A 25,038-nucleotide genomic window follows, 5' to 3' on the forward strand; every position below is an offset into this window, starting at 1 on the left:
AAGCAGAAAGAGTCTCCCGTCAAAGCTGCGGCTCCAGGTGGAATCCTGAGCAGAGCAGCAGGGATTGGCTCCGGCGAGCAAAACCAGAAATGGAACTTGGCCCCTGAAAAATTGAGTTGTTTAATGATCCTCATTTGGTTCATTTGGTCCAATAACTTTTTTGGAAAGTTTACAAGAAAGCACTGAATTGGTTTATTACTATTTGATTAACTGCGTTCGAAACTGGGTGTTTACTGTGGAAGTGTCCTGTGGTGCTGACTTTGTATAAAAGTTAAACCTTTTTTGGGAACTTTTCCCTACATATTTTCCATGCCGGTCTGTTTTTAACCCTCATATTATATTATATTTAACCCTCATATTATATTAAGGGTCAATTTGACCCATTTCACCCATTGACCCAATGGGTCAAATCTCTGACCCATTTCACCCATTGACCCAATGGGTCAAATTGACCCTTAACATAATATGAGGGTTAAAATTCCCTTTTCAAATGAAAGGATCCCCCAGGGAAGATTAACGTAAAAAAATATATATATTTGCATGTCTGGAGGGGCGGGACGGCACCTCTGAGTGTTAAGTGATAAGTGTTAATGATAACCAACAATTAAATTGAAATACAAAAAACAGCTGAATTCATTGCACTATTACAACTGCACATTTATGCAACTTTTAATAAAAAGCCACGGGAAAATTTCAGCTCCTCCAAGATACATCTCCAGAACTGAGAGTTCTAGGCAACACTTTGCCAAAAAAATGTCAAAAGTCCATTATTGTATTTTCACGAGACTCTTATTGCAGTGCAGCCTGGGAGAAATGGTGTTACCAATGCGTCTGTGTACGCTGCGCATCGGCTGGTCTTTTAACTGCCACGCATGGGGGAGCAAGACGATTGAACACCGGCAGCGACGGTCATTCACTCGGCTTGTGCAACTCAAATGTCAGCCGCGAAAGGCTAAAACCTACAGCTATAAAATAATGTAAAGCCACCGCGCCAATGTTGGGTTGTCATTTGAAATGCATGGCAGCCCTGTGGTGAAGGGAGGTCTGCTTCACTGCTCCTGATAAATACCATGGCTACTCCGGTGTGTCGCTACAAGCCGGCCCGGTGTGAAGGAAGGGGCCGCGGCGGCCGGTAGGACCGGCTGCTAAGACTATTTAGAAATGATATGAACTTTCCCGGAAAAAAGAAAAAAAAAATGATAAGATGAGTAGTAGTGCATTTAATAAGCTGTAAATTCAGTCAAATTAAACTCACTGCTGTATTCTAATTTAATTTCTTTTTTTACGCCCCTGACCATTAACTGCTCTGTGGAGGCCGACTTTCGGTTTGACTTTATAACGCTGCTTTAAATCCTATGTAATTTACTCGGACAAGGTTCGAGAATTATTTAGTGAAGAGAAAAAGGTTTTATTTATCCGTTTTTTTATTTGCATATGAGTTAAGAGATTGATTTTTCATTCAATGTTTTCAACGTTTTGTATGACAAATTTAAATATAAGCCCGGTGTTAAAAAGTGATATGTTTTCCAATGTTTTTTTAGATCATTTTCCCTTTTTTTTCCTGTCTTATTTGCACCCATGCAACTTTTGAATTTGTCAGTTAGTTTGTTCATGCATTTTAATTCTTCTTATAATTCATTTTCATGCAGCTTTTGTCTTCATTATAATCGAATATCCAGGAAGCTGCCAAGTTCTGGCATTTGAGGAAAATCTCTAATTAATTATAACCTGTTTTTTTCATCTTGTTTTTATTTTATTCTCATTTACATGAGATTTATCTATTTTCCACAGTTTTTTTTTCCTTTTCATGCTGTATTTCCGTGTCCTTCTTTGGAGAAGGTAGTAACTTGACCGTCATTTCGATCTCATTTTTATGCATTTCTGAATAGTTCCCAGGATTCAGGTAAAATGAAACATTTCTAGTCTCCAATTCAAATGCAGAGCTTGCTCAGTTAAAATTAGCCAATGCATATTTCAGCTCTGCAATACCCATATTTTTTAATCCTAGTATAGTACACTGACGGTGAATTTCTACACCGCTATTAACAATAAAGAGGCGTAATATAGGGAAATAAATGAATTTATCCCCAATACAATGACTGGAAAGAGAGGAATCTCTTGTCAAACACCCATATTTGGTTCTAGGTGGTGCAGCAATATAATCACCTTCTGCTGCTAATGGCTTTACTACTGCAGACACTGCGGTGAGTCATTACTCTGTAAAAAGCCAAGTGTAAATCACAACATGCCACGGGCTGTTATGTAAATAAGCGCGCGAAGGGTCGGATTCCAGCACTGAATCAATCACCGATCACGTCGCCACTTTTTCTTTTTTTTTTTGGTCAAAGGATTGATACATGCGAGGTGCTGTATTCCAGGACTTAAGAGATATTATATAATTTTGCCAAGGACATCCTTACTAATAAAGAAAAAAAAAAAAATCTCCATAGTTAATTCATCCTTTAAAGTAGTCTCATTTTACATTGTTGGGTAACAGCAATGCACCACTATGGAATTATATAAACAACATTAATGAGAATTTCCTATTCCCTTCAATACAAAGGTATTATATTTTTGTGTTGCATAACACATCATACGGTGAATACTCATGTGAGTGGTCCCTGCTGCATCAGGGTTCCTGCAAGCCAATTAAAGGAGGGGTATCGGCTCATAAATATCCGTCCGTCTTGTTAAGTTTTTATATTTCACTAATAGTTGCCCAAAACACAACAGGCTCGGTGTTTTCACATATTAACTCCCACATCTTGTGGGAACAAGTTAATTATGTTATATAAAGAATTGAAAAAAAAAATATATATAAAACAAGAACAGCCACTTGGACACAATGTTCTTATGTATTAAAAAGTCTCCGTTTGGGTCATACCATTCATTTTTTTTGTTTGTTTTTTGTTTTCATCATGCACAATTATTATTGTTTAACAATAGCTATATCTATCTATCTATCTATCTATCTATCTATCTATCTATCTATCTATCTATCTCACAATGATAATAATCATAATAATAATAATAATCATACTAATAATAGCAAATCAAATCAAAAGGTGAGTTCCATTAAACTAAACTTTGACAAAGTACTTTGTTAAACATTAATTTGACACTTCCTGATTCAAATACATTTGTTACTGACATGACTTGATTGATAGCGATTAAAAAAGAAAATAGATTTACTGTGAGAAAAACTGAATCTAAATATGTTTATGTGTCATTTTAGTATTATTTATGTTTTCTGCTTTAACATGATAAATGACCGCTTGGTGATGTAAGTCTGGTGATGTCATCGCAACAGCATCAGAAACACCACACTACCATCTGATGTGTGTGTGTGTGTGTGTGTGTGTGTGTGTGTGTGTGTGTGTGTGTGTGTGTGTGTGTGTGTGTGTGTGTGTGTGTGTGTGTGTGTGCGTGTTTTATCTGCTTCCAAATTAACTTTTTTCCATTAAAAACTGGAAATTGTGAGAGGGATCCGAGGACCTCCTCCGTCATGCTACAGGGTCAGACGTTCAAAGTGAGTGGCGGATTAAAGCTCTTCGGCGATTTCGGAGAGAAAAGTGTAATCTCTTCTGAATCTCGAGAATGTTTGCCGGGATCGTCTCACATCTCATTTCGCACTTGATTTTTAAAAAGGTATCTTTTTGATCGCTCTCTCAGAAGCAATTTCATCTTATGGCTTTTCCCTAATATGCCCTCATTTATTCTCTGTTTTTCTTGGTATATTAGATTTGCTTTCATAAATGTGTAATACATTAATAGCACTTTATGCATAGCATATAGTTTGTAAACGAAGCAGGTTGCCATGGGAACAGCATGCCACCTACACAGCAATGATAGGTGATTTGGTATAATGGCTTATACAGTGCAATCCATAATACTCACAAGTCTAACATGGATATAAAGATGAGGAATTCATATCGTAGATCTCAACATTGTCAAATATCGATTTCCCGGCGACTCCGATTTTACCCCAACTTCTTGAACGTTCCTAAAAATAAAACACGACTCCAGAACTCCCGCTGGCAAAGAAAACCGTAACGTTACCAGAATATGGCCGCAGAAGTCACATTCACGGATGAGACTTTGGCTGTGGCGCGAAAAAGAGGTCACAAAGTTAAAAAAAAAAGAGGATGCTACCTGGGCGGCCCAGTTTTCCGTGCCTCTCTAACGCTCCTGCAAATGCTGGCAGCAACAGAATTACAAAAAAAAATAAAATAATGATAATTAATTAAAAAATAAAATAAATGCCTCAGCCACAATAGATGATTGTTTGGTGGCTAATAGCAAAAAAAAAAAAAAAAAATCCAACTCCCATTTAATTCATTGCCGTTTCTTCAGAAGTCAAAGTTGATTGTGATGGATTTCAGCAGGGCGGTTGGCCTGTCAATCACAGGGCATCACATCTGGAGACGTACAGTACAACCGCTCACTCCGTCAGACACATTCGTGGATGATTTAGTGTCTTCAACCGACCGACAGCATGTTTTTGATCTGCAGAAGTGTAACCTTATAGAGCACATTGAGATTTAAAAGTGCTTTACAATGGATAGCATTCACCTATTCACACACACACTTCCTTCTTGGTGTTGTGAGCGCGGACCGCTGTGCCATCAGCCTTGCGATGAATAAATGCAGAAAATGAAAAGAGCCCGGTCAACAACTGGAATCAAGCCAGGGCCTTTTTTTTTTTTTTTTTTTTTTGCTGCAAAGCGACAGCGCTAAACACTGCACCAACAGACGTGATTTATGTTTTTGACCCATAATGGTATAAATCACTATCAGACTGGAAAAGCCTAAGTTAATCTTAGTTAATATTAAAAAAAATATATATAATACAATATTAGGTTTAAAATATAAACATTTGACCTGTGTTTCTCGCTATTTTAGAGCCAAGAGATATGTGCGAAATAGGATTCATCAACAGAACCGGATTGGAATCAGAGCAAATGACCGTAAACCTTCATAAACCATAACACAAAATACGAATTCGCGACAATACGGGGAAATAAAACGTCGGTCGGAGCGAAGCCAGTTTGAGTTTAAAAGGATCCCTTTCCGCATTTCGGTTCCGTTTATAGGGACGTGAGATTAACCGTCGGAATAATCAATGAATTAATCGTTCGGAAAATAATCCATGAACTGAACGCCCGCTTCTTTTTGGACGTGTAAAACACATGGGAGTGCTGCTTTGACCCGTGTTAGCCGGGCTTCGGAGGGAAAGAGGGAGGGGGCTGGACGTCCGGCTGCTCGGGTTACAAATCCATTCTGATCAGACAGCAGCATCAGCATTTCTCATCCTCTGCCTCCACCATCACTCCATCTCCATCCAGCCGGTGCTCCATCTCTCTGCCTGTATTCCCAATGTCTCTCTCGAACACACACACACACACACACACACACACGGATACTCGTGCGTGCACGCACACACAAAATATATGGTGAACTAGCTGCTATTGATTGAATCTGAGGAGGAGAGCAGTGTTCGGGGCGCAGGGAATAGACTCCCCCCCCCAAACCCCTCTATCCCCACCCCACCCCCCAGCTCTCAGCTAATAGATAGAGCCGATTGCCTTGGTTCGTGTGTGTATGTGTGCGTCAGTGTGTGTGTATGTGTGTGTGTGTGTGTGTGTATAGCATGTCTTTTCACAGGCTCTATTGACTGAGACACTTCAGGCTTGACTTCAAACCTGTAACGGGCCTGATGTGGCTGAATGAGCCCCACCGGAGCGCCGAGTGGGGAAACAGGATTTGGTAAAAGTGATGGTTACTTGTGTGAGACAAATAGCCCATTTGGCCGGTAATCAGGACAGATGTCAGGAAAACAGCGGCGAGGATTTTGAGAAAAATGGCGCGGGCCGAGCAAAATAGATGTGTCAGTGAATGCGAACGTGCATCACTTAGAAATGCATTCCATTTTTTTTTTTTTTTTCCTCCAAGAAACAGGGAAATGGTAAGACTCGAAAATATTGACAAATGTCACGATTACCCAGAAAGTGTTGCGGTGGTTAGCATTCTCACCTTACAGCGAGAAGCTCTGATTCCACGGGTTCTCTCTGTATCGACCGTGCATGTTGTCCGGCTTCCTCCCACCATCCCAAAACATGCGGGTGGGTTAATGGAAGATTCCTAATCGCCTGAGGGAGTTTGCGTTTCTGTGCTTTTATACATGGAATACAAATGAGTGGCATCGCAAATAAATGACATTAATTTTGTTAAAATTCAAAAATGTTAAGTTGACAGGATTTTCTAATGGAAGAGTCTTTAAGAAATTACAGTTGAAAACTGGACCTCTTTCCAGGCGCCCAACATTATTTCTTTTGCAAATATTAATGCTATTATTGTATCCTATCAGTTCTGTCCACGTAACAGTTAGCGCTATTGTTAGCATTAGTATGAGATCATCCGTGCCGGACTTGCTCTACGCGCAAAGAATCATCAGACAACAACGTTGTCGTCTTGACGAGTGTTTAATTAATAACCTGCATCTGGTAGCTAAATAATTCTTGGTAAAGATTTTTGCGACGTTAAAGTTCAGATGGATAAACGGCCTTATGCATGAGGGATGAGTACAAATACAAAAACAAACAATAGATAGGTCCGTCGCAGTCGATAGTCCCCAACAAGATATTTCGTGTTTGACAAAGGAGCGGGGATAATGTATAACTTCCCTCGTCCTGACCCGGTGTTCCCATCTACGATACATAAAACATTAACCTCGTACACTTTTAACAATAAAAGCTGCCGTTGCAAGAACTTGAGTTTCTAGAGGGTCAAAGTAATTTCATATCCAGATGTTAAGCCAGAGGTTTGACCTATTCTGAATGGATTTAAAGGGGGGTTGGAGGGGTACCATTTCATTTTTTAGCTGCATAAGGAGTTTTTAGGATGGCGTTAAAAGAAGAATATGAACTTGGACTCCGTGCGTTAAAAAAAAAAGTTTCGCAGGCTTTTGAGCCTTGAGTTACAGTGCGATGAACAACGCGAGCGCACCGGGAGCAAAGACATCCGCGACAACAAACACACCGACCGAAACAAAAGACACACAAACACAGATACAGCCGGCAAAGGAGTTTTTTTTTTTGTTTGTTTTTTGTTTTTTTCTCCACCGGAATACGTGAACGTCTGAACATCCTACAAACAGGAAGCTGCGAACCGGACAGTCACGTCCTGCTGATCACACCCAATCACACCCAATCCCACAGATCCACATCCGACCCGCTGTATCTCGCACTTCACATGAAACTTCAGAGCCGCCGTGATGTTTTGATGGGAAGGAGACGTGGGAAGGTATTTGTGACCCAAATACGTCATTGTTTGATGATTTGAACACTGATATGTTGGGAAATGTGGAGAAAAGAGACATGAAGTAGGTCCCAGAGGTGAAGGGTTTTTTTTTTGTTTTTTTTTTTAAGAAAAAATTGTAAAGAAACTCATGTTTTCTTATGTCCTCCTCTCCTCCTTGTGTTTGGCTTTATGGGTTAGAGAAGCAGACTTAATTTAAGAAAATACACATGATTATGTGATGAACCATTAGTCCAAAAACATGCAGCTGGTGCAACGTGTATGTCTCTTTATGACATGTGAATGGTTGGCGCTGCGATCAACCGGGGTGAACCCCGCCAAACGATAGATAATGATAATAAATGAATGAATGAATGAATAGAATTCAGATAGAGATGATACAGCTGAACATATTTTCCTAACACAGACTAGCAGAGACCAATGCTAATTTCCAACCCTCGTCCCCTGTTGGCGGCGTGATGTTCTCATCTGGAGCTCCAGCATCGGGGAAGCCAATGCGAACCCCTTTCAATTCTTGCCTTACTGTTTTGCACCGAAAAAGAAAGGAAAAAAAAAAAATCAATCAATGTAAAAATCGTGAGAAGAACCCGAATGTGATTTTTTTTTTTTTTTTTTTTTTTTCCCTCCATCTAGTTCCTTCATTCTCTTTGGTTCCGGTGTAATCACCAGGCCGCGGTAACGGTTCCTCTGGATACACCCTTTGTAATATCATCGCATCAGCATCAACAAACGCGAGCGGTCCCTCCAGTGTGTGTCGCGGCTAAATCTTTTTGACATTTTTATGAAGCACGAAACCCACATCACATAGCGGTAGCCCCTCAAATTGAATATTGATTCTAATGATCTCTTCTTCGCTCCTGCAAGAGTCTGAATCTTAATAAAGCCCAGATAAATGTGGCACATTCTCTATTTCAGGAAAACTTTAGCGAGCCCCTGGGAAATTCAGCGCTAATGCAATAGATTTGTTGAGCTGCTTGTTCTGAAACAGATTCCAATGAACTTTTTGTCTTTTTTTTTTTTTTTTTTTTTTTCACCTTATTCGAATGCCGCAAATATTTTTTGGTAAATTTGCCTCGGCCTCTGCGGGTCAGCCGTCGACTCCACGCCGGAGCTGCGATCCCAATTAAACATGAAGTGTTTAAGCGAAACAGCACTGCTGCTCGGAGGATTGGACTTGCCGAAGAAAAGTATCGGGCCTCCTTTCATTAAAGGTGGCCTAATATTTCCAAATGAACATGTTCCTGCTGCCAAAGCCCTGGAGTGGGTGAGCACACGCAGGAATTAGAGACTTCTGAAGAGGCTAGCTTCATTAATTATTCTTTAAAGTGTAATTATTAGTGAGCTCTCATGATGGGTCGAATGCAATATGATGAAGCCGCTTCCACAATCCTCTCCCCTGTAAGAACTGTGACTGGGCATCGCTGCTTTGACCTTTTAAATGCAAATTTCAAATATATAACTCTTTTTTTTATTTGAATATTCTTTTTTTTTTTAATCCTACTCTGGTAATTATTGCTAAGTAGCGTCTGGATGATTGATTTATTGATTTATTTGAGTTAAATTCTTGACAATTATGTCTGAGAGTGCTCAATGTAAAAACATTTTGTAATATGTTGGTCATGAAATATATATATATGATATAAAGGTCTTTAATTACCATTAGTAGAGGTGTTGTCATTATTATTAATAGCAGTGGTTGTAGTAGTTAGCTTACAAGATTGCGAATGATAATAACATGTCTATTTGACACAATAGAACAAAAAGCATTCAAGAAAATCATCATTAGATGGCTGGAATTTACTTATTTCCCAACATGTTTTGCTAATTTCTTTTTTCATTTTAAGACAATGCCTTGCAGAAATTATTAAGTATTGTTATCATTATTATTACGATGTAGTAATAGTAGTAGTGTCATAATCATATTAGCAGCATTACATGTACAAAATGAGCCCATTACAAAATAACAAGCATCCTTCTGACTTAACCGTCAAAATAGAAAATAATAATGAATATAACATAATATCTAATTATGCTCTAATTAACTTAGGATATATATTTTTCATTTTTTTTTCATAATTTAATATATATATACTGCTCAAAAAAATAAAGGGAACACTTGAACCACACAATGTAACTCCAAATCAATCACACTTCTGTGAAATCATAGTGTCCACTCAGGAAGCAACACAGATTCATTTTGACTTGTTTTAAGGACATTACATCAAAGTTGGATCAGCCTGGAGTGTGTTTTTACACTTTAATTTTGAGTGTGATTCCTAATCCAGACCTCCATGGGTTAATACATTTGATTTCCATTGATCATTTTTGTGTGATTTTGTTGTCAGCACATTCAACTGTGTAAAGAGCAAAGTATTTCATAAGAATATTTCATTCATTTAGATCTACGATGTGTTTTTTAAGTGTTCCCTTTATTTTTTTGAGCAGTGTATATATATATTCTTATTATTTTTCTCATTGTCACAACCTATATTCGGAGATTAAATTATTTTCTTCAATCAATTGTTCCTCATTAGGAACAAGATGAATACTTTTGTTTTTATAATATCATTTTTCATATCATTTAAATTTTTTTCTGTAAAGGAGTTGTCTGACACCCCATCCTAAACATCCTACCGCTGAAACGTCCGGCTCGGCCTCACTCACCAGCGGGGGCATCTTTACATTTCAGAATGCATTTAGTTTTAAACTTCATAAACTTCCGTAATTTTTTTTTTTTTTTTCTCCGCCAGTTTAGACGTTTGAAGCCGAATGAACTCTTCCGCTGGTGATGGGGGGGCCGGGGGTTGGGTTGGGGAGGGAGGGGCTGCATCCACGACGCTCTGCCTCCATCAGACAGACAGTTGGTGGTGATTCATCTCCTCCCAGGATCCCTTCTGGGGAACTTGATCAGTTGCCACGTCAATTTGGGAGAGAGATGTGAGCGAGGAAGTGACACAGCAAATTAAACAAATTAAATTCAAAGTGACGGGACAAAATGAGTTGCGCGGCGATCGATAGTGAAATATAGATACTCCCGAACGTTTCTGTCCCCGGATTGATTTTAAAAGATTAATACTTCAAACTCAGTCACTTTGTGAAAAGGTTCAAACCCACTTGCTGTTGTGCTCAGTTCATCAGTTTGCTGTATGGAAGCGAATCTGTCCTATTTATGTCCCAGATGTTGGAACGCTGGACAGATGCCGGAATATTTCTTTCCTGCATCGGGGTTTCATGTTCATTTCCCAATGTTCAGATATTCAGAATAGAAAAAAAAACTCCATATGGACAGTATATATGACATTAGCGGTTGCGTCTCAAGGATAACCTGCGTTCCTTTAACTTTTTTGAAATGCTGATGTTTTCGTGCACTTGCAAACTTTAAACCGAACTGCTTGAAAGTAAACTGTATTACGCCGAAAAATACTTTTTAAATTTTGAAAGATGACTTTTATGGAATGAGGGAAAAAAAAAAAAAAAAGTTGATCGGAAAAGCCAAATCCGGGTCAGTTGCATTTAGAATTAAAACAGCTTTAATTTCATATTTTTATCTGCCATGAATTAGATATTTTGTTTGAAAAGGAATTAGAAAAAATGGAAAATTGAAATGGTTAAAAAAAAATAGTGATTATTTTAATTATTTATTTTAAATACTTTCAAATATTTACTTTGAAACGAAAGCGTCTTAAGAAATCCAACGCGTCGGCGAGAAGAGAATCATTTATCTCTTGGGAAAAAAACAAGTCTTAAAACCAACAACTTCGGCTTCTGACCGGGACGCCGTCACACGACATGACATATCAATAACAGAGTACATCATTTCTTGATGATGACAAAATAACAAAGGGAGTTTCAAATGAAAGAAAATGTGATTTACAACACTAAAAAGCACCATATGTTTTAGGGAATATATGGTCAAGATGATCCAAAGTCATTGAAATGTAACGCTTCCCATTCCCACTAGACTTGATCCATGCACAATATTCAGTTACTGAAGGAAAACTGTGTAACATTGATGCATTTCATCTATAGCTTCTCTATAATGAACTACAGGCTAAGAGTATTGCTATCCATTGACGACACGCCGTCACCGAGTGTGCAATGCAGACAACGCAAGAAAGCATAACACACACACACACACACACACACACACACACACACACACACACACACATAGAAACAGGCCTCTTGAAATTTTTAATTCTTATCTTGTGTTTTTTAATAATTTCTGTCATTTTTTTTTGTTTACTAATATTAAAGCAGTTAGGAGGAACCTACTTTACTATAGATTTATTATATTATCTATTTTATAATTGTAATATGTTTTAATACCATCTCTAATTCTCTGTTGTTGATGGTTCTTGATATTTCTTTAAGGTGATATCTTCCCTGATTTTTACAGATTCAAGAAAATATTAAAAAGTAAATAGAAATGAGCAGAAAATATATAATCTTTGGACTTTTTTTCAGGTGATTTATCACTGCCAAGAGAATATTACACCATGTTCAAACATGCAATATGCAAGTAGGAACATCCACAGGCATTCACGCGCACATGCACGCACGTACATGCATTCACACTTACCCACAGATACATCATCATGATGAGCGGACAGTTGCAAGCGACACCAAAAAGCAATTCCTCCTTAACTCAGACACAAGTTGTGCCGCGTCCAGACTGCGTATCCTCCCACTGCGTTACCAGGCTACCATCACAGCCAGAGCCGCAATTCTTCTTTGACTGTGTCCCTTCTATTTTTTTTTCTTTTTTTTTTTACGAGAATCTCCTATGTCTACTTCTGCTTCTTCCCCACTGCCTGGTTTTGTGTGAAATCCTGCTTCATTGAGGCTGCAGTTCAGTGTGTGAGGCTTCTGAGTCTAATGACTGAATCTAGTCTATGCAGCAGGAGCTACAGTACACACCGCTGCACAATGTAGCGCCAGAGGATGGCAGAGGAGACACACACACGCACACACACACACACACACACACACGCACGCACGCACACACACATGGACACTTACTTGTGCACAAGCATTCACACACACACATACGCGCGCACACCCTTCCACACTTGGGTAAAGTATTGGGAAACCACTGTTAGTCACACCACTAGAAATAAATGCAGAAATGCAATAGAATGTAACCGGCGTGTGTGTGTGTGTGTGTGTGTGTGTGTGTGTGTGTGTGTGTGTGTGTGTGTGTGTGTGTGTGTGTGTGTGAGTCCACACTCTTTCTTCTTTGTTCTCCCGACATGTTTTGAAGTTAGGGCACTACAGTGACATCACACAAGGGGAAACAAGCTAAATAAAACATCACCGTCATGGGTTGAATTCCGACTAAATTCGAGCGCGACCACTTGACAGTTCCTGATGTGACATAATTAGCTGCGTTTATTCCGATAAATAATTCCAATTTTAATTAGTGTCTTGAGAGAAAACGACACCTTTCAAAAACACCAGCGATTGTAAAATCCTATTACATTAATTATATTATACAAAATAATCTTTTCATATTGTTCCCCGATTGGACGGCATTCTATATTTGAGCTTTTACCGTATGTTGGCGGGTAGGAAGGGGGACGCTCATAATCATCTGTTAAAAATAGGAAAACAACAACAACATGGGAAGAATAATAAAAAAAATCAAGAATAGAAGAAAACACCAAACATGGCAACAAATGTTCAGAAATATTTTGGGAACCCGATGCCCACTGGTCCGAAGAGACTCTTCCCTACAGACCTGCGTGGATTCAGAAGCATATGCAGCATATTTTTGTGCAACAACCCCCGTGAAATGGCCCATTTAACAATCTAAATTGATTCATTGAGTCCAAAAGTAAAGCGGCTCTGGCAGATTAAATTAGCCGAGGGCCAAACTGGATGCTAGCGGCACGAGTCTCTAGAGCGCTCCGTTTATTGGTCGCACAGCGCCGAAGACTGAAGCAGAAAGTCAAGCGATTTGTTTTGGGTTTTTTTTTGCATCGTGCGTGACGGAGCCACTTCCGTGGGATTTATCGTACGGTACATCGTGATGCCCCCCGAGGTGGATCGCCATTCCGGCGGCGAGCCACTACGGCGAAGTACAGACGGCGCAGAGATCCCTTCGGGCAGACACGGTTCGGTTTCCCGACTCCAGCCACGCTGGTCATTATGTCAGTGACAAATGACCCGGCGCTGGTGGCCAAACACCAAGTACAAGTAGGAGCCAACGGCCGATGCAACGGTCGCCTTCCGCCGTCCGTGTCACTAAATTCAGAATAATGCTACCACCTATTTTTGGTACCGACATTGTCCAATCGGTTCACAAATTCCCGGTTCGGAATGATCCCGATCCGACCTCATCAGCACATGGAGACGCCTTAAAACGTCACAAAGCTGAAGTAAAGTTCAAGCCCTTTACTTGCCAAGCGTCTCTGGATGTCCTTGTGTGTTTGTCCCGGTAAAAGTCCCCTCGTGTTACCATGGCCACTAGACACCTGCGTCTAAAGCTGGCACACCTGCTTCCTAAAGGGCTCGGGGAGCTGACATCTGGATCTGTTCGCGCTCGCCCAAAATGCACCGATGAATTAATAAAGGGGACTCGGGACACAGGCCAGAGTGCTCTTTTTTTTTACACCCTCCGAATAGCAGAGGGTGATTTGGGCCACAGCGTGACTTAATGAGAATCTGGAATAGGAACCTACTGCGCTGCAAGTTTTAGACGGTCGTGACAGAGCTCCGAGCTACAGCGCTTGAAGTTATTCTTCCAAATGAGCCATCGCAAGCCGGGCCCCGTGTGTTTACTCTGCAGAAGTTGGCCTATTGTACAATAGTGAAAGTACTAAATCCTTGAGGAAAACTTTGAGGTTTTTCAGTTTGAAACCGACAGGAACCGGTCAAGTTGCAAGGAGAGATCATCACCTCCAAATGCTCCTCAAGGATCCAGCAGTTTTAACCGCGAGATAAAGATTTTATCAATAAGTCGCTTCGGTATGATTTGCAAAGACGCGGTTTGAAAAGCCCAACGCACATTTATGCAGTTTTTACCGCTGATCTCAAAAGGCCATGAACGGACCAAAACCTTGACGGAAGGGCCAGTTCTTTATTATTTTGTTTATTTTGTTTTGCTCATCATAGAGCAGGTTTTGTGTTTGTTCCTTAAAACGCCCCAAAGGCTACATAACCAGAGAGAAGGCAGAAAAATCCCCGAGTCCAGATCAATCTGCAAGAGTAATCTCTTTGCTTCTCATTTCCCCATTATCCTGCAGGAAATACTTGTTCATTTCTTTATGGATATGGACAATTAAAAAGAAATGAAATTGGCTGGTAGCTGTGTGTAGAGGGGATTGCAATAAGACGCCGTGGCATGAATAATAACACTACGGCTGGAAGTTTATTTTTAGACCCAAAATGTACCCACAATTTAATGAGAGCGGTGCTGCATGACATCAAAGCTCGACATGAGCTGCGTTTACGGACGCCGTAACTGCATTTTTGTGTGATATTTATTATTTTCTATTTACTTATCGGAATTAAATAAACCTATATTGATATCTAAATCTTTTTTCCGCCTAACCCGGCAATAAAGAAAGCAAGGAAAAAAAAAAAAAAAAAAAAAAAAAACCTGCATCGGCCTCAAAATCCCAGAGACGGAGAGACGGCGCAGGGGCGAGCTCTCTGACTCATTAAGGGTGGATATGAGCGAGCGGCGCTCAATCTACAAGCTTTATAATGAGGCTGCTGGTTCGCCGCTATTCTCAGGTCTCTTGTCAAGTCGGTAATGAGACCAAAACACACTCATCACACAGATGCTTCACACTTGCACTTTGAATCAAAGCGTTCATTCGGTGGCAACATGTGCCGACGCCGAATTACAAAGAGGACAACAAGAAGTTTAATGCCCTAAAGCGAGGGTTTTCCCAAAGCGGAGGGTCACTGCGCCCCATCCCAACCCCTCAATCGGAGGGTGAGGTCATGAGTTGCTTTGCACTAACCAAATAAAATGTATTGCGTTATGGTATTTTACCATAATTTCTGGACTATGAGCCGCACTTTTTTTCACACGTTTTAAACAACGATGCCGCTAATTTATGGACCTTCACAACAACAAAATATTTAGCCCCGTCACATCGGACCAACGACATTGCCGTGAAATTCTGAGGATGTTCAGTTCAAACACTGAAGACAACGACGTTAATGGTTTTAGTGCGTAGGAGGAGGACGAAGATAGCGATCAGCTGGAGTAGGACAAAGCAGAGATAGAAAATGGATGGATGGATGGATGGACTTTTTCTTGTGTTATTTATTATTAATCTCTTTCATCAGCCGTGTTAAAGGCACTGTTCGGGAAAAAAGGTTCCAAAAAACTGTTAAAAAAAATTAAAAAAAAAAAATGCATCACCATCAGATTGAGAATGAATGAGAATATGTCATCATCTTTAATTGTATTTGTGGATGTTACCGGTATGTATATAATTAAAGATTAAAAATCTGAGTCTGTGTAAATACAGTATCTAATGCTACAATGTGGACACCTACGGCTTATAGACAAGTGTGGCCTCCATATGTACACATATATTTTTTTTGTTTGTTTTCAGCCGTCGCTGATTATATTCAGGTGCACTCAATAGTCGGTAAAATACAGGTGGCAAAGAAGAAAAACTCTTCGAAAATAAAATCAAATAAGTAAAACAATTGATTAAAAGTTGGAGGGAAAAAGAATTAAAGAAACTTGCTTATTCTGGATCTTAGTATTAGCAAAAGGCAGTATTAGAATCACACTATTATACTTAACATGGCAATGATTATAGAAAGCCTACATTTGTAACCACTTTCATGATGAGAAAATATGTATTATACATTATATGTTATACGTACTTCTTGTAGATGAAGTGAAAACTCTGTATATATACATATACACACATGTGTATGCAAAATATGTATATACAGTATATTATTATTTGTCGATAAACGTAAAGGCACTAAAAAACTCCCAAAAATAAATAAAAATAGCAAGAAAAAAACTCCATACATTTAGGGTCTTGAGAGAAAGCATAACTAGAAGTCTGCACAGAAAATGGACAAGAAATTACCATTACATTTAAGAAGCATTTGCTAAAAATGTTATATTTTTTTCAAATTGTGAAATTACATGTCAGGTATCTTTATGTAAATGCATGTGAATGCTGCCTTCGGAAGCCTCTTAGATGCTTTTAAAGAAAATGAATTTCCTTGTTTTGTGGAGGAAAAGGTAGGGGGGGGAAGAAGGTTATTATTCCATCATATTTCCTCCAGTAGTTTTTTTTTTTTTTCTGTGAACCCCCAACCTCAAAATTCAAATTATGCCACTGAATTAAACATGAGAAAAGTTACCGCTTCCGTATTTGAAGTTGTGTAACAGAGATCTGGTAACTATTCACCCCCCGATGCTGAGCTGTTACTGACCCCGCACCGTAAAATTCACACCCGAAATGCAAAGTTTTTCCCCTGAGGTGAATCCACCGGCTCACTGACCCTCACAGATGCAGAGAGGAGACCACTTTTGTTTCCTCTTACAACCGCTTACCGAGAGCGAGCTTCTCTTTCAGAACCTTTTGTATCTTTATCTTGCAGGAAAGGCAGAGAGGGAACAAATGTATTTGGAGACTGTTAGGAAATGTATCTTATAATGTTCATTCATTCACTATCTATGCCGCTGATCCTGCGGTCAGGGTCGCCGGGGCTGGAGACATACAACCATTCAACCTCACATTCGCACGTCTAAGCAATTTATAGATCTAATTTATATATCGTGTCATTGAGAAAAACCGTTAAATAGGTGCTCTAGCCACTGGGGGCGGTGGTTTAAGGCATAAACACACAAATCCAAAGTCATTACACAAATGAGTTTTTTTTGTGTTGTAAAAGATGTATTAAAATATGTCATCTTTTTGGGGTTTTCTTGGGAAATGATGACGATTTAATTTCAAGCGGGACGGCCCCGCGTGCATCAGAGAAAGAAATAAAGATCCCCGGTTGGACTCCAACTGGGGTTTGGCAATTCATATATCCTCCCCATATCTGCTTTCCTGGGGTTCCTCCTACAGTCTGAAAGACATGCAGGACCTTCATTGGAGACCCTGAATTGTCCCATTGTGTAAATTGTTGCGTGTCTCTATATGTAGCCCTGTGATCGACTGGCGGCCGGTCCAGGGTGAACGCCCGCCTCTCATCCAATGACAGCTGTGAAAGGCTCCAGCGACCCTGAGTGCAGGATAAGTGGTGCAGATAATGAATGAATGAATAATTTCCAATCCCATGTGTTGTGAAAGAGTGCTTCACGATAAACAAGAGTCTCATAAACAAGGGGTAAAAATAATGATGCAAAAAATGACATAAGGGAGAATGCTTCACTGACTTGTTTGTAGGTACCAGTAAGAACGTGTTGGAGAATGTTTCGGAAACAAACTACGCGAGCATCGGCGGCCCCGACCATGTTTACATACGCATTTACGCAGATGACACCGTGTGGCGTGCGAAGCGGCGGAACACTTGCAGTAAAGAAGATCCGGACACGTACCTTGACAATGTCTGGACTTCCCCTCAGCTGCTCCAGCTCACTGCTCATTAGTTGGCCTGAAAACTACAAACCCAGAAAAAAAAAGAAAAAAAAAAAAACAGAGGGAGAACCAATTAGCTGTGAATCTGAGGTGATGGCGGTCCTTAAAAGCCATTACAGGCCTGAGTGTGTGAGTTCTGAATCAACCCGCACCGTCATGGTCGAGGCATTAAAAGCTGATCTGAAAATCAAACAATTAGGACATTCCAGGATAAAAGACAAAAAAAAAAAAAAAAAAAAGAAAAAAAATGATTTAAAGTCGGTCCAGAGAAAGTGAGGCTTTTTATCACCATTTGATGTTTTAACAAAGGAGTTCTTAGGATTAGGAAGGGAAAAAAATAGCTGGAAATAATCTTGAAATTACGTGAAAAAATTACTGAAATAATCAAAATTGGTTGGTTTTTTTTTTCGTACTAAAGAATCACCTGAAAGTCAAAGAAACTATGTTCTGGCAATCTCATTCTATAGAAAAGAGAAGAAAAAAATGTTCTTCAAGCGATATATTAGATACAATCTAACACAACAAAACAAAACATATATCACTGGAGGAAATCTAATTATACCAGCAAGAAATTAACCAAAATATCAGCAGAAGAATGACGTTAATACGATAAATAAGAAGATATTATCAAACGAGATATCTAAATTCATTAGTTTATATCGTATTTCAGAACCGGCTAGTAATTGCCTGCGATATGTGAGAAAATAGTCAAAAACAATTATCTGAGAAATTATGTCTAATTAGCAAAAAAAAGCAGTCGCTATTCGTTCATCTTGCAGTCGGAGCGGTGGGGATGCCGGAGCCTTTCCCAGCTGTCATTGGGCGAGAGGCGGGGTTCACCCCGGATCGGACGCCGGTCAATCACAGGGCCACGCATCGAGACGTACATCTATTCACGCCGTTATTCACGCGTCACATAGAGACATGCGATCCTTCACTTTCTCATTTACATGTCCGGGCGATTTAAGGTCTCCAATGAAAGAAAACCCGAGAACACAGAGACTCGACAAATAGAGGCTTCCTGCCGCCGCCCTTCTTGCGCTCGACGCCGCGCCGTCGCCAAGAACATATTAAACTCACAAAATAAAACATCTTGCATTTTTTTTTTTTTTTTTACAAGGAAACAATCGTACGGTTCCGACATCAGGAGCTGATGGTTTAGAGACTTCCTGTGTCGAAGGGGAGAAACTGCGGTCAGGAAATGTTCGGGACCCGAAATCCTCCAAGGTCAGGAGTTAACATTTCATCAGCTCGGTGCGGGAGATAGGTGGGTTTGAAAATGCCCCCTTCACGACTGGAATCGGCAGTCTGCCCCCCCCCCCCCCCATCACCTCCACCCCCAGGTTGCTGCAGAGTAACAGGCATGGAGAACCGTCGGTGGGATAGAAGCAATCAGACTCCTCCATCAGCCTGCTGAACATGACGAAGATGGAGGCAGAGGATTAAATGTGGATGTTTCTGGTGAACAAAGATGGTTGGAGATGACAAGGCGGGGGCTGATAAATCCTTTCTGTATTTCCTCAGCAAATCCAGCAGCAAAACATATTCAAGATATTTTCATAGGTTCTTGGTGTGATGGGGGGGCGAGAAAAAACACGATAATCTGAAGACCCGCTTTCTATATTCATAGATATGTGGTTTTTTATATAAATGTAAATTTTGGAGGTATAACTTTGGAGTTGATCTTTAGGAACATCATCCTGATATTTTTGAGTAATTATTTGGATAGGTTCCGGTGATTTTTAATATATTTGCTCATACGTCAGTCAATCTGGAGGCCACATATAGAGACTATTCATCAACCGTTCAACTCGGGGACTTCAATGATGAACCTACTGCAGGTTTTTGGATTGAAACGCAGAACCTGGAAGCCGCGGAACACAGAAAAGGCCCCTGTTGGAAGCTGGAAGGCACCGTAAGGTGCTAACCACTCAATTCTGAATTTGTTGATAGCACCACCCAATGGACAGAGGAATAACTAAAGCCCCTCAATGCCCCCCCCTGGTGTGGGAGCTCTTTTAATGACGCCTGCAGGACTAGTTTGCCTGGATTAAGTGAGTATGCGACAATTCACGAGACCGTTTAGTAAATAGGCAGCCGTAAACAGCACCGACTTTATGCAAAGAGGATTTTGACAAAGCGGTTCTAAAACAGCAGGTGGAGTTGGTCAGAGCCTTGGTGAAGCGTTTCCTGATGTGCCTTCCCTTCCAGAGTGGACTTTAACTGGAACTGCTCTGCTCTTCCCGCCCCCCTCAGCTTCCCATCCCCTGCTTTTCATCTTTCGGTTGACTTTCCTGAAATCTCTCATTCAGTCATATTTGCTTTTTGTCTATCCGACGGTTTCAGCTGGGGTGTCAGGTATTGGAGGAAAAGATTGTAGACGCAAAGATGGTTATCTGCGCGCCTTCTACTTTAACTTATTTCACACATTCGGTACAAATCATGCAGAAAGTCAACCACCCTGAAGAGAATCCCAACCCCTCCAACATCTTTACTGATAATATTAAAATAAGGCAGGAAACAATTTCTCATATATAACGGTGCGATATATATTTTTTTTCTGTATTTAAATGTTGCTGCCGCTTACGGTAACTGACAGTAGGAGAGTCCGCGAGCGTTCGATTGTCTGACAATAACATGTCGGTCACGTTCCACATCCAGCCTGTATCAACCCCAACATCGTCGCCGTGCTTACTGAGTTGTGCGGCGGTTCTTGTAGCACAGACCACATTTGCATCATAATCAGAATATTAACCACCACGCCAGAAGTCTGTCCTACAAGACCAGGGAATATGAAATATATTGTGTGAATTGAAGACGTTTGAAACCAAAGAATGATAATACCGCCAGTGCATTTGCAAGTCAAACGTTGTTCCGTCTATGTTGCATAAATGTAATGAATTTCCATCAGATAACTATGATTCATGTGGATAACTATGGCGGACAGGAGGGGAGCGCGAGCAAACATCCTCAATGTGACGGCGTTTGCTTTCATGTCAGTGGCCGGAGCTCATGTCCAGGTTTTATTTCAAGGGCGACTCGACGAGCAAAAATCCAGAATTGTGAAGGCCAGATTGTTCATTTCATTTCATTTGATTTTTATTAATAATTTTGGTTATGCGAATACTACTAGAATTTTTCAAAAATTGATTACATTTATTCTATTCATTACGTTTATATACAGTTCCTCATTTTCAGAGGCTACAAGGTAATGGGACTGGGGAGATTGATGCAAATGATGAATTAGAGCGGTATGGCGTATCCTCACATAACAAGGCTGTGATTCATCAACGTTAATCACAAATTTGAAACAATTTGATACATTGGTAATCGTGACATTGTGAGTTAATCACAATGAGAAGGCTGTGATTCATCGTATTAAAGCTGAAATTCTGAGATAAGACACTCACGGTGAGGAGCGCCGGTTTCTCTCCTCCGTCTCCATGCGAGAGAACAGCTTCAACTAGCAGTCGTCGCAAGTTCGCCGTGTGTTTACCGTCTGTTTACCGACCGCTCGATGATCCCCTGCTTATATATTAAACTGAGCTCGTAACCGACTGCTCCGCCGTTGTAGCCCGTTTCACCGCCCGGCTGCTTATGGATTCCTGTGACAACATTTTCCCTCAAAGCTGTTTTATATGACGGGTCAGTCGAGGTCGTGCGGATAACGGCTCGAAGCCCCTCGTTTTCAACAATGCTGTGGGGTCTACAGCGCTTTTAACGATTTCATTGCTTAGCTTAGTTGGTGTTCCTTTATTGACTGTCCTGCCCTCGCTGCACTCTGCCAGTGTAGTTTGATCAGTGCGGCTTGATCCCGTCTCGGGCTCCGTGTGAGCTTCTTCTTTGCCACCGTTCGCAAATATGTGCGATCCCAGAAGACGCCGCTTCAGAGCCGCGCTTTGGCGGCGAGACGGCAGTGTGAACACACACATCCTTGGTTCCATCAAAAGTTTCATCTGATAGCTTTCTATAAAAAAAATATTTATATTTGAACCACTTGTCGGTGTTTGTTTGGCCGTGTTTGCTGTGCCTTTATCTCTAAGGGATCTAGTGATTTGCATTAAAAAAACATTGGGCAGTAACCTTTCTAGATTAATGCAAAGCAGCTACATGTTAATATTGATAGCCCGATTAAACACACATATACAAAGCAGTAGACAATTAAGATTAATTGATCTGATTGATCACATGATGGATTTATTTAGTTATATATATGTTTATATATACATACATATATATATGTGTGTGTGTATAAATGTATATATATGTATATATGTAGGTATATATGTACACATGCTAAGCATGTTTTTTTAAAAGAACAAATACAGTGCTGAGATTGAAATATTAAAATTTAAGGAATAGATTAATTAAATATGTTTTTTCAGCCTATATGAGTCGTCCATCTTGAAAAGTAGCTCCTTTCACCAGATAGCGTCGAAGCACCAACCCGGCGAATGGAATTGTGGGATTCTGAGTCACTGCGTAAACATGTTTTAATCATTTGAATTAACCTGGATTAGCATTTATTCAGGCCACTCAGTGATTGACAATATTTGGATGAAAATCCCTTGCGGTCGTGGTCCCCCTGCAGTTTGAAACCAACGTCACGGTAAAACTGTGTTTCCGCTGACACACTTTACCAGGCTTTTTGATGAAGACGCCTAAAGATGCATCTATTTCATGTCTCACCGCCTTCAGTTTGCCTTCAATAACAGAAAAACCTAATCCTTCGTGTACAGACCGGGTGACTGAGTTAACCATTACGGAAAATCCCATTTCTTTACCTGGAGAAACTCCTGAGCCGCTTTCAAAGAATGTTCTGGATCATTATCCATCTGTTGTCGGTAAATCTGAGCGGAGAGTCCGGCCTGTTCACTTCACAAATCATCCCGCCGCTTCTACCGGCATCACTCATCGCAAAACATCAGCCGTTCGGCTCAACTGGCAGCCGTACATGCCTACGCGTTCCACTTCACACCGTGTTTGACGGGAGAATTCGGACCTTTTCTTTCCGTCTCCGGACCTTTTTTGCTTTCCCGCCGTCCGGGCCGACATTCATCTTGGTTCACTTCTTTCAAGGCATTTCGTTCCAGAGCTGGAAAGACATTTTAAATGTTCTCTGCCAGAGTCTGATCTGTTCCTCACATTAATCCAGGTTCAAACTTCTGTTGTAGGTTTGGCGCTGGCTGTAAACATCCAGGACTCAGACAATGAAAGTCCTTCTTCGCTCGAGGACCTTCACTTTGTAGTGAAGATTTATCTATGTTAATTCTGTGATCAGCCATTTGTATTGTCCTCTGCGGTACTTCAGGTGTTTCTATGCAGGGTGCGGGGGGGGGGGGGGGGGGTACATTTCCTCCTCTCGAGGAAGCACTCAAGTCTTTCTCAGTCATTCCTGCAGTTTTAGCAATTTAGCTGCTTTGATTTCTCAGCCTGATAGAGTTAAGTAAACAGCTAGCAAAAACAAACAGGCGCTCGGAATCAGCATCAGCATTTACCGGATTCATTATTTATGGGATAACATAGGGTGCCGGGCCGTTCGTCCATCCAAAGTCCACGTGCTTTTGAACTTCTGAAGGTCTACGCGTGAAGCTCCCGTGTTATTTTGTCAAGCAGGATGAATGTACAGCGGACACGGCCTGATAGAAGCGCTGCCAGATTCTTAGCATCGGGATAAGTCCAAAGGGCTAAGGATTTTCTGAGGCTTTTCACCGAGGTCGAGGAATGGATTCTACGCCGGAGATAGAGAAGATGCAATCTGCCCCGCACCTCTAGGTGGCACTAGACCCCGCACACCGATTGTTAAAGTGAGAAGGATTCCCCTCTGCGATGGTGGGTTTTCCTGAAGGCAGAGCTTTTTATTTTGACTTATGATAATATTTGATCTGATATGTGTGCAGGGATAATTTAACCAGTGCCTGGCACATTTCAAATGTGGTGGGTGATTCAGACGTCTGGAAGCAGGCTCATTTCCAGCCTGCAGAGAGGATAATTCACTACATTAGAAGTAGACGGGATTATTTTTGACAGAGGATCCTCAGAGTAAAGATCACGACCAAACCCACAACCCGCTGTGAAACGGGAGGAGGATTTCTTTGATTTGCCAAAAGTGAGAGAAACTTTCACCATATTTGTTGCAGTTTTGTTCCGAGTGCTTTCTATTTTGCACAAAACCGTCTTCCGCCTCACGGCGAGAAGGTCCCTGGTTTGATTTCCTCAAGGCACAATTTTGCGTGGAGTTTACATGTTATCCCACGGTCAACATGCAAAAAATTGCAGTAGGTTCAGTGGAGACGTGTGAATGAGCGCATGTCTCCATGTGACATATGAATGACAAAGTGCATGGATGCATTTCTCTACATGCCTTTTGAATAAGAGAGTGAACGGTTGTATGTCGCTAAATTTAGCCCTTTGATCAACCAACTCTGGCACCTCTGACTGCAGGAGAGGCCATATAGATTATGAATGTCTAAATGAATGAATATATGAATGAATGAATTAATAAATGAAACATTAAAATCCAATTTCGTCTTTCTGGAAATCTACTTTGGGCAATTTGAGATGAAATAAGATGGGCTTTATTGATCCCACGATGGGTAAACTCAATAATTCATTGAATACATTCAATATCGAGGTAATTTTGATTTCATTTTATGGTAATGAATTAAAAGTTATTTCCAGGCCAATTTTTTTTTGCCACAACCTCCAACTCAATTTTCTGGCTGTCATTTAACTGGTATTTTCTGAGGTGTTGAGTTAATGTCGATGTCATTTTCATCAAATTTAAGGTAACTCCCTGATTCCTGGTCATACAGTATTGTCATTTTATTTTCTTTAAACTAATCCTCATGTTCATGTCCCCTGTTAATTGATGTCCTGACAACCCTGTTGACAAAATACGGGAATATCCGCCACGATGCAGCGGTAGATAAACATGCCTGAATGCCAGCGGACTACCAATGTATGTGTAATTTCTATATCCTGCTGAATTCATAAGAACATGCCATGTTTACATATTCAAAAAAAACAGCACGGACAAACACGTTGTTTTTCCATTTGCCTTTTCCAGTGTAATCCATTCGAGTCGGGAAAAAAGAAAAAAAAAAAAAAAAAAAGAGGCCTCGGTAAAAAGAGATTTCTAAAT

General features: G+C 40.5%; 1 protein-coding gene across 3 annotated transcripts in view; it reads right to left on the minus strand.

Moving 5' to 3' along the window:
• rbfox1 (RNA binding fox-1 homolog 1) overlaps positions 1-25,038 on the minus strand; it is a 231,109-nt gene that overhangs the window by 124,049 nt on the left and 82,022 nt on the right. The window contains exon 3 of one of the 3 annotated variants that reach the window (XM_086170542.1): positions 17,855-17,917. The exons of 1 other annotated variant lie outside the window; for it this stretch is intronic. In XM_086170542.1, coding sequence (XP_086026668.1) covers positions 17,855-17,902 — 48 coding nt within the window. In that variant the 5' untranslated portion in view covers positions 17,903-17,917. Of the gene's footprint in view, positions 1-11,899; positions 14,914-17,854; positions 17,918-25,038 lie in introns of those variants that run through there. One more of the 3 variants, XM_086170544.1, reaches the window with a different exon arrangement.

Source organism: Fistularia commersonii, chromosome 23 (assembly GCF_037954325.1).
Source record: "Fistularia commersonii isolate RoL2024-O1a breed Wild chromosome 23, RoL_Fcom_v1.0, whole genome shotgun sequence".
NCBI lineage: Eukaryota > Metazoa > Chordata > Actinopteri > Syngnathiformes > Fistulariidae > Fistularia > Fistularia commersonii.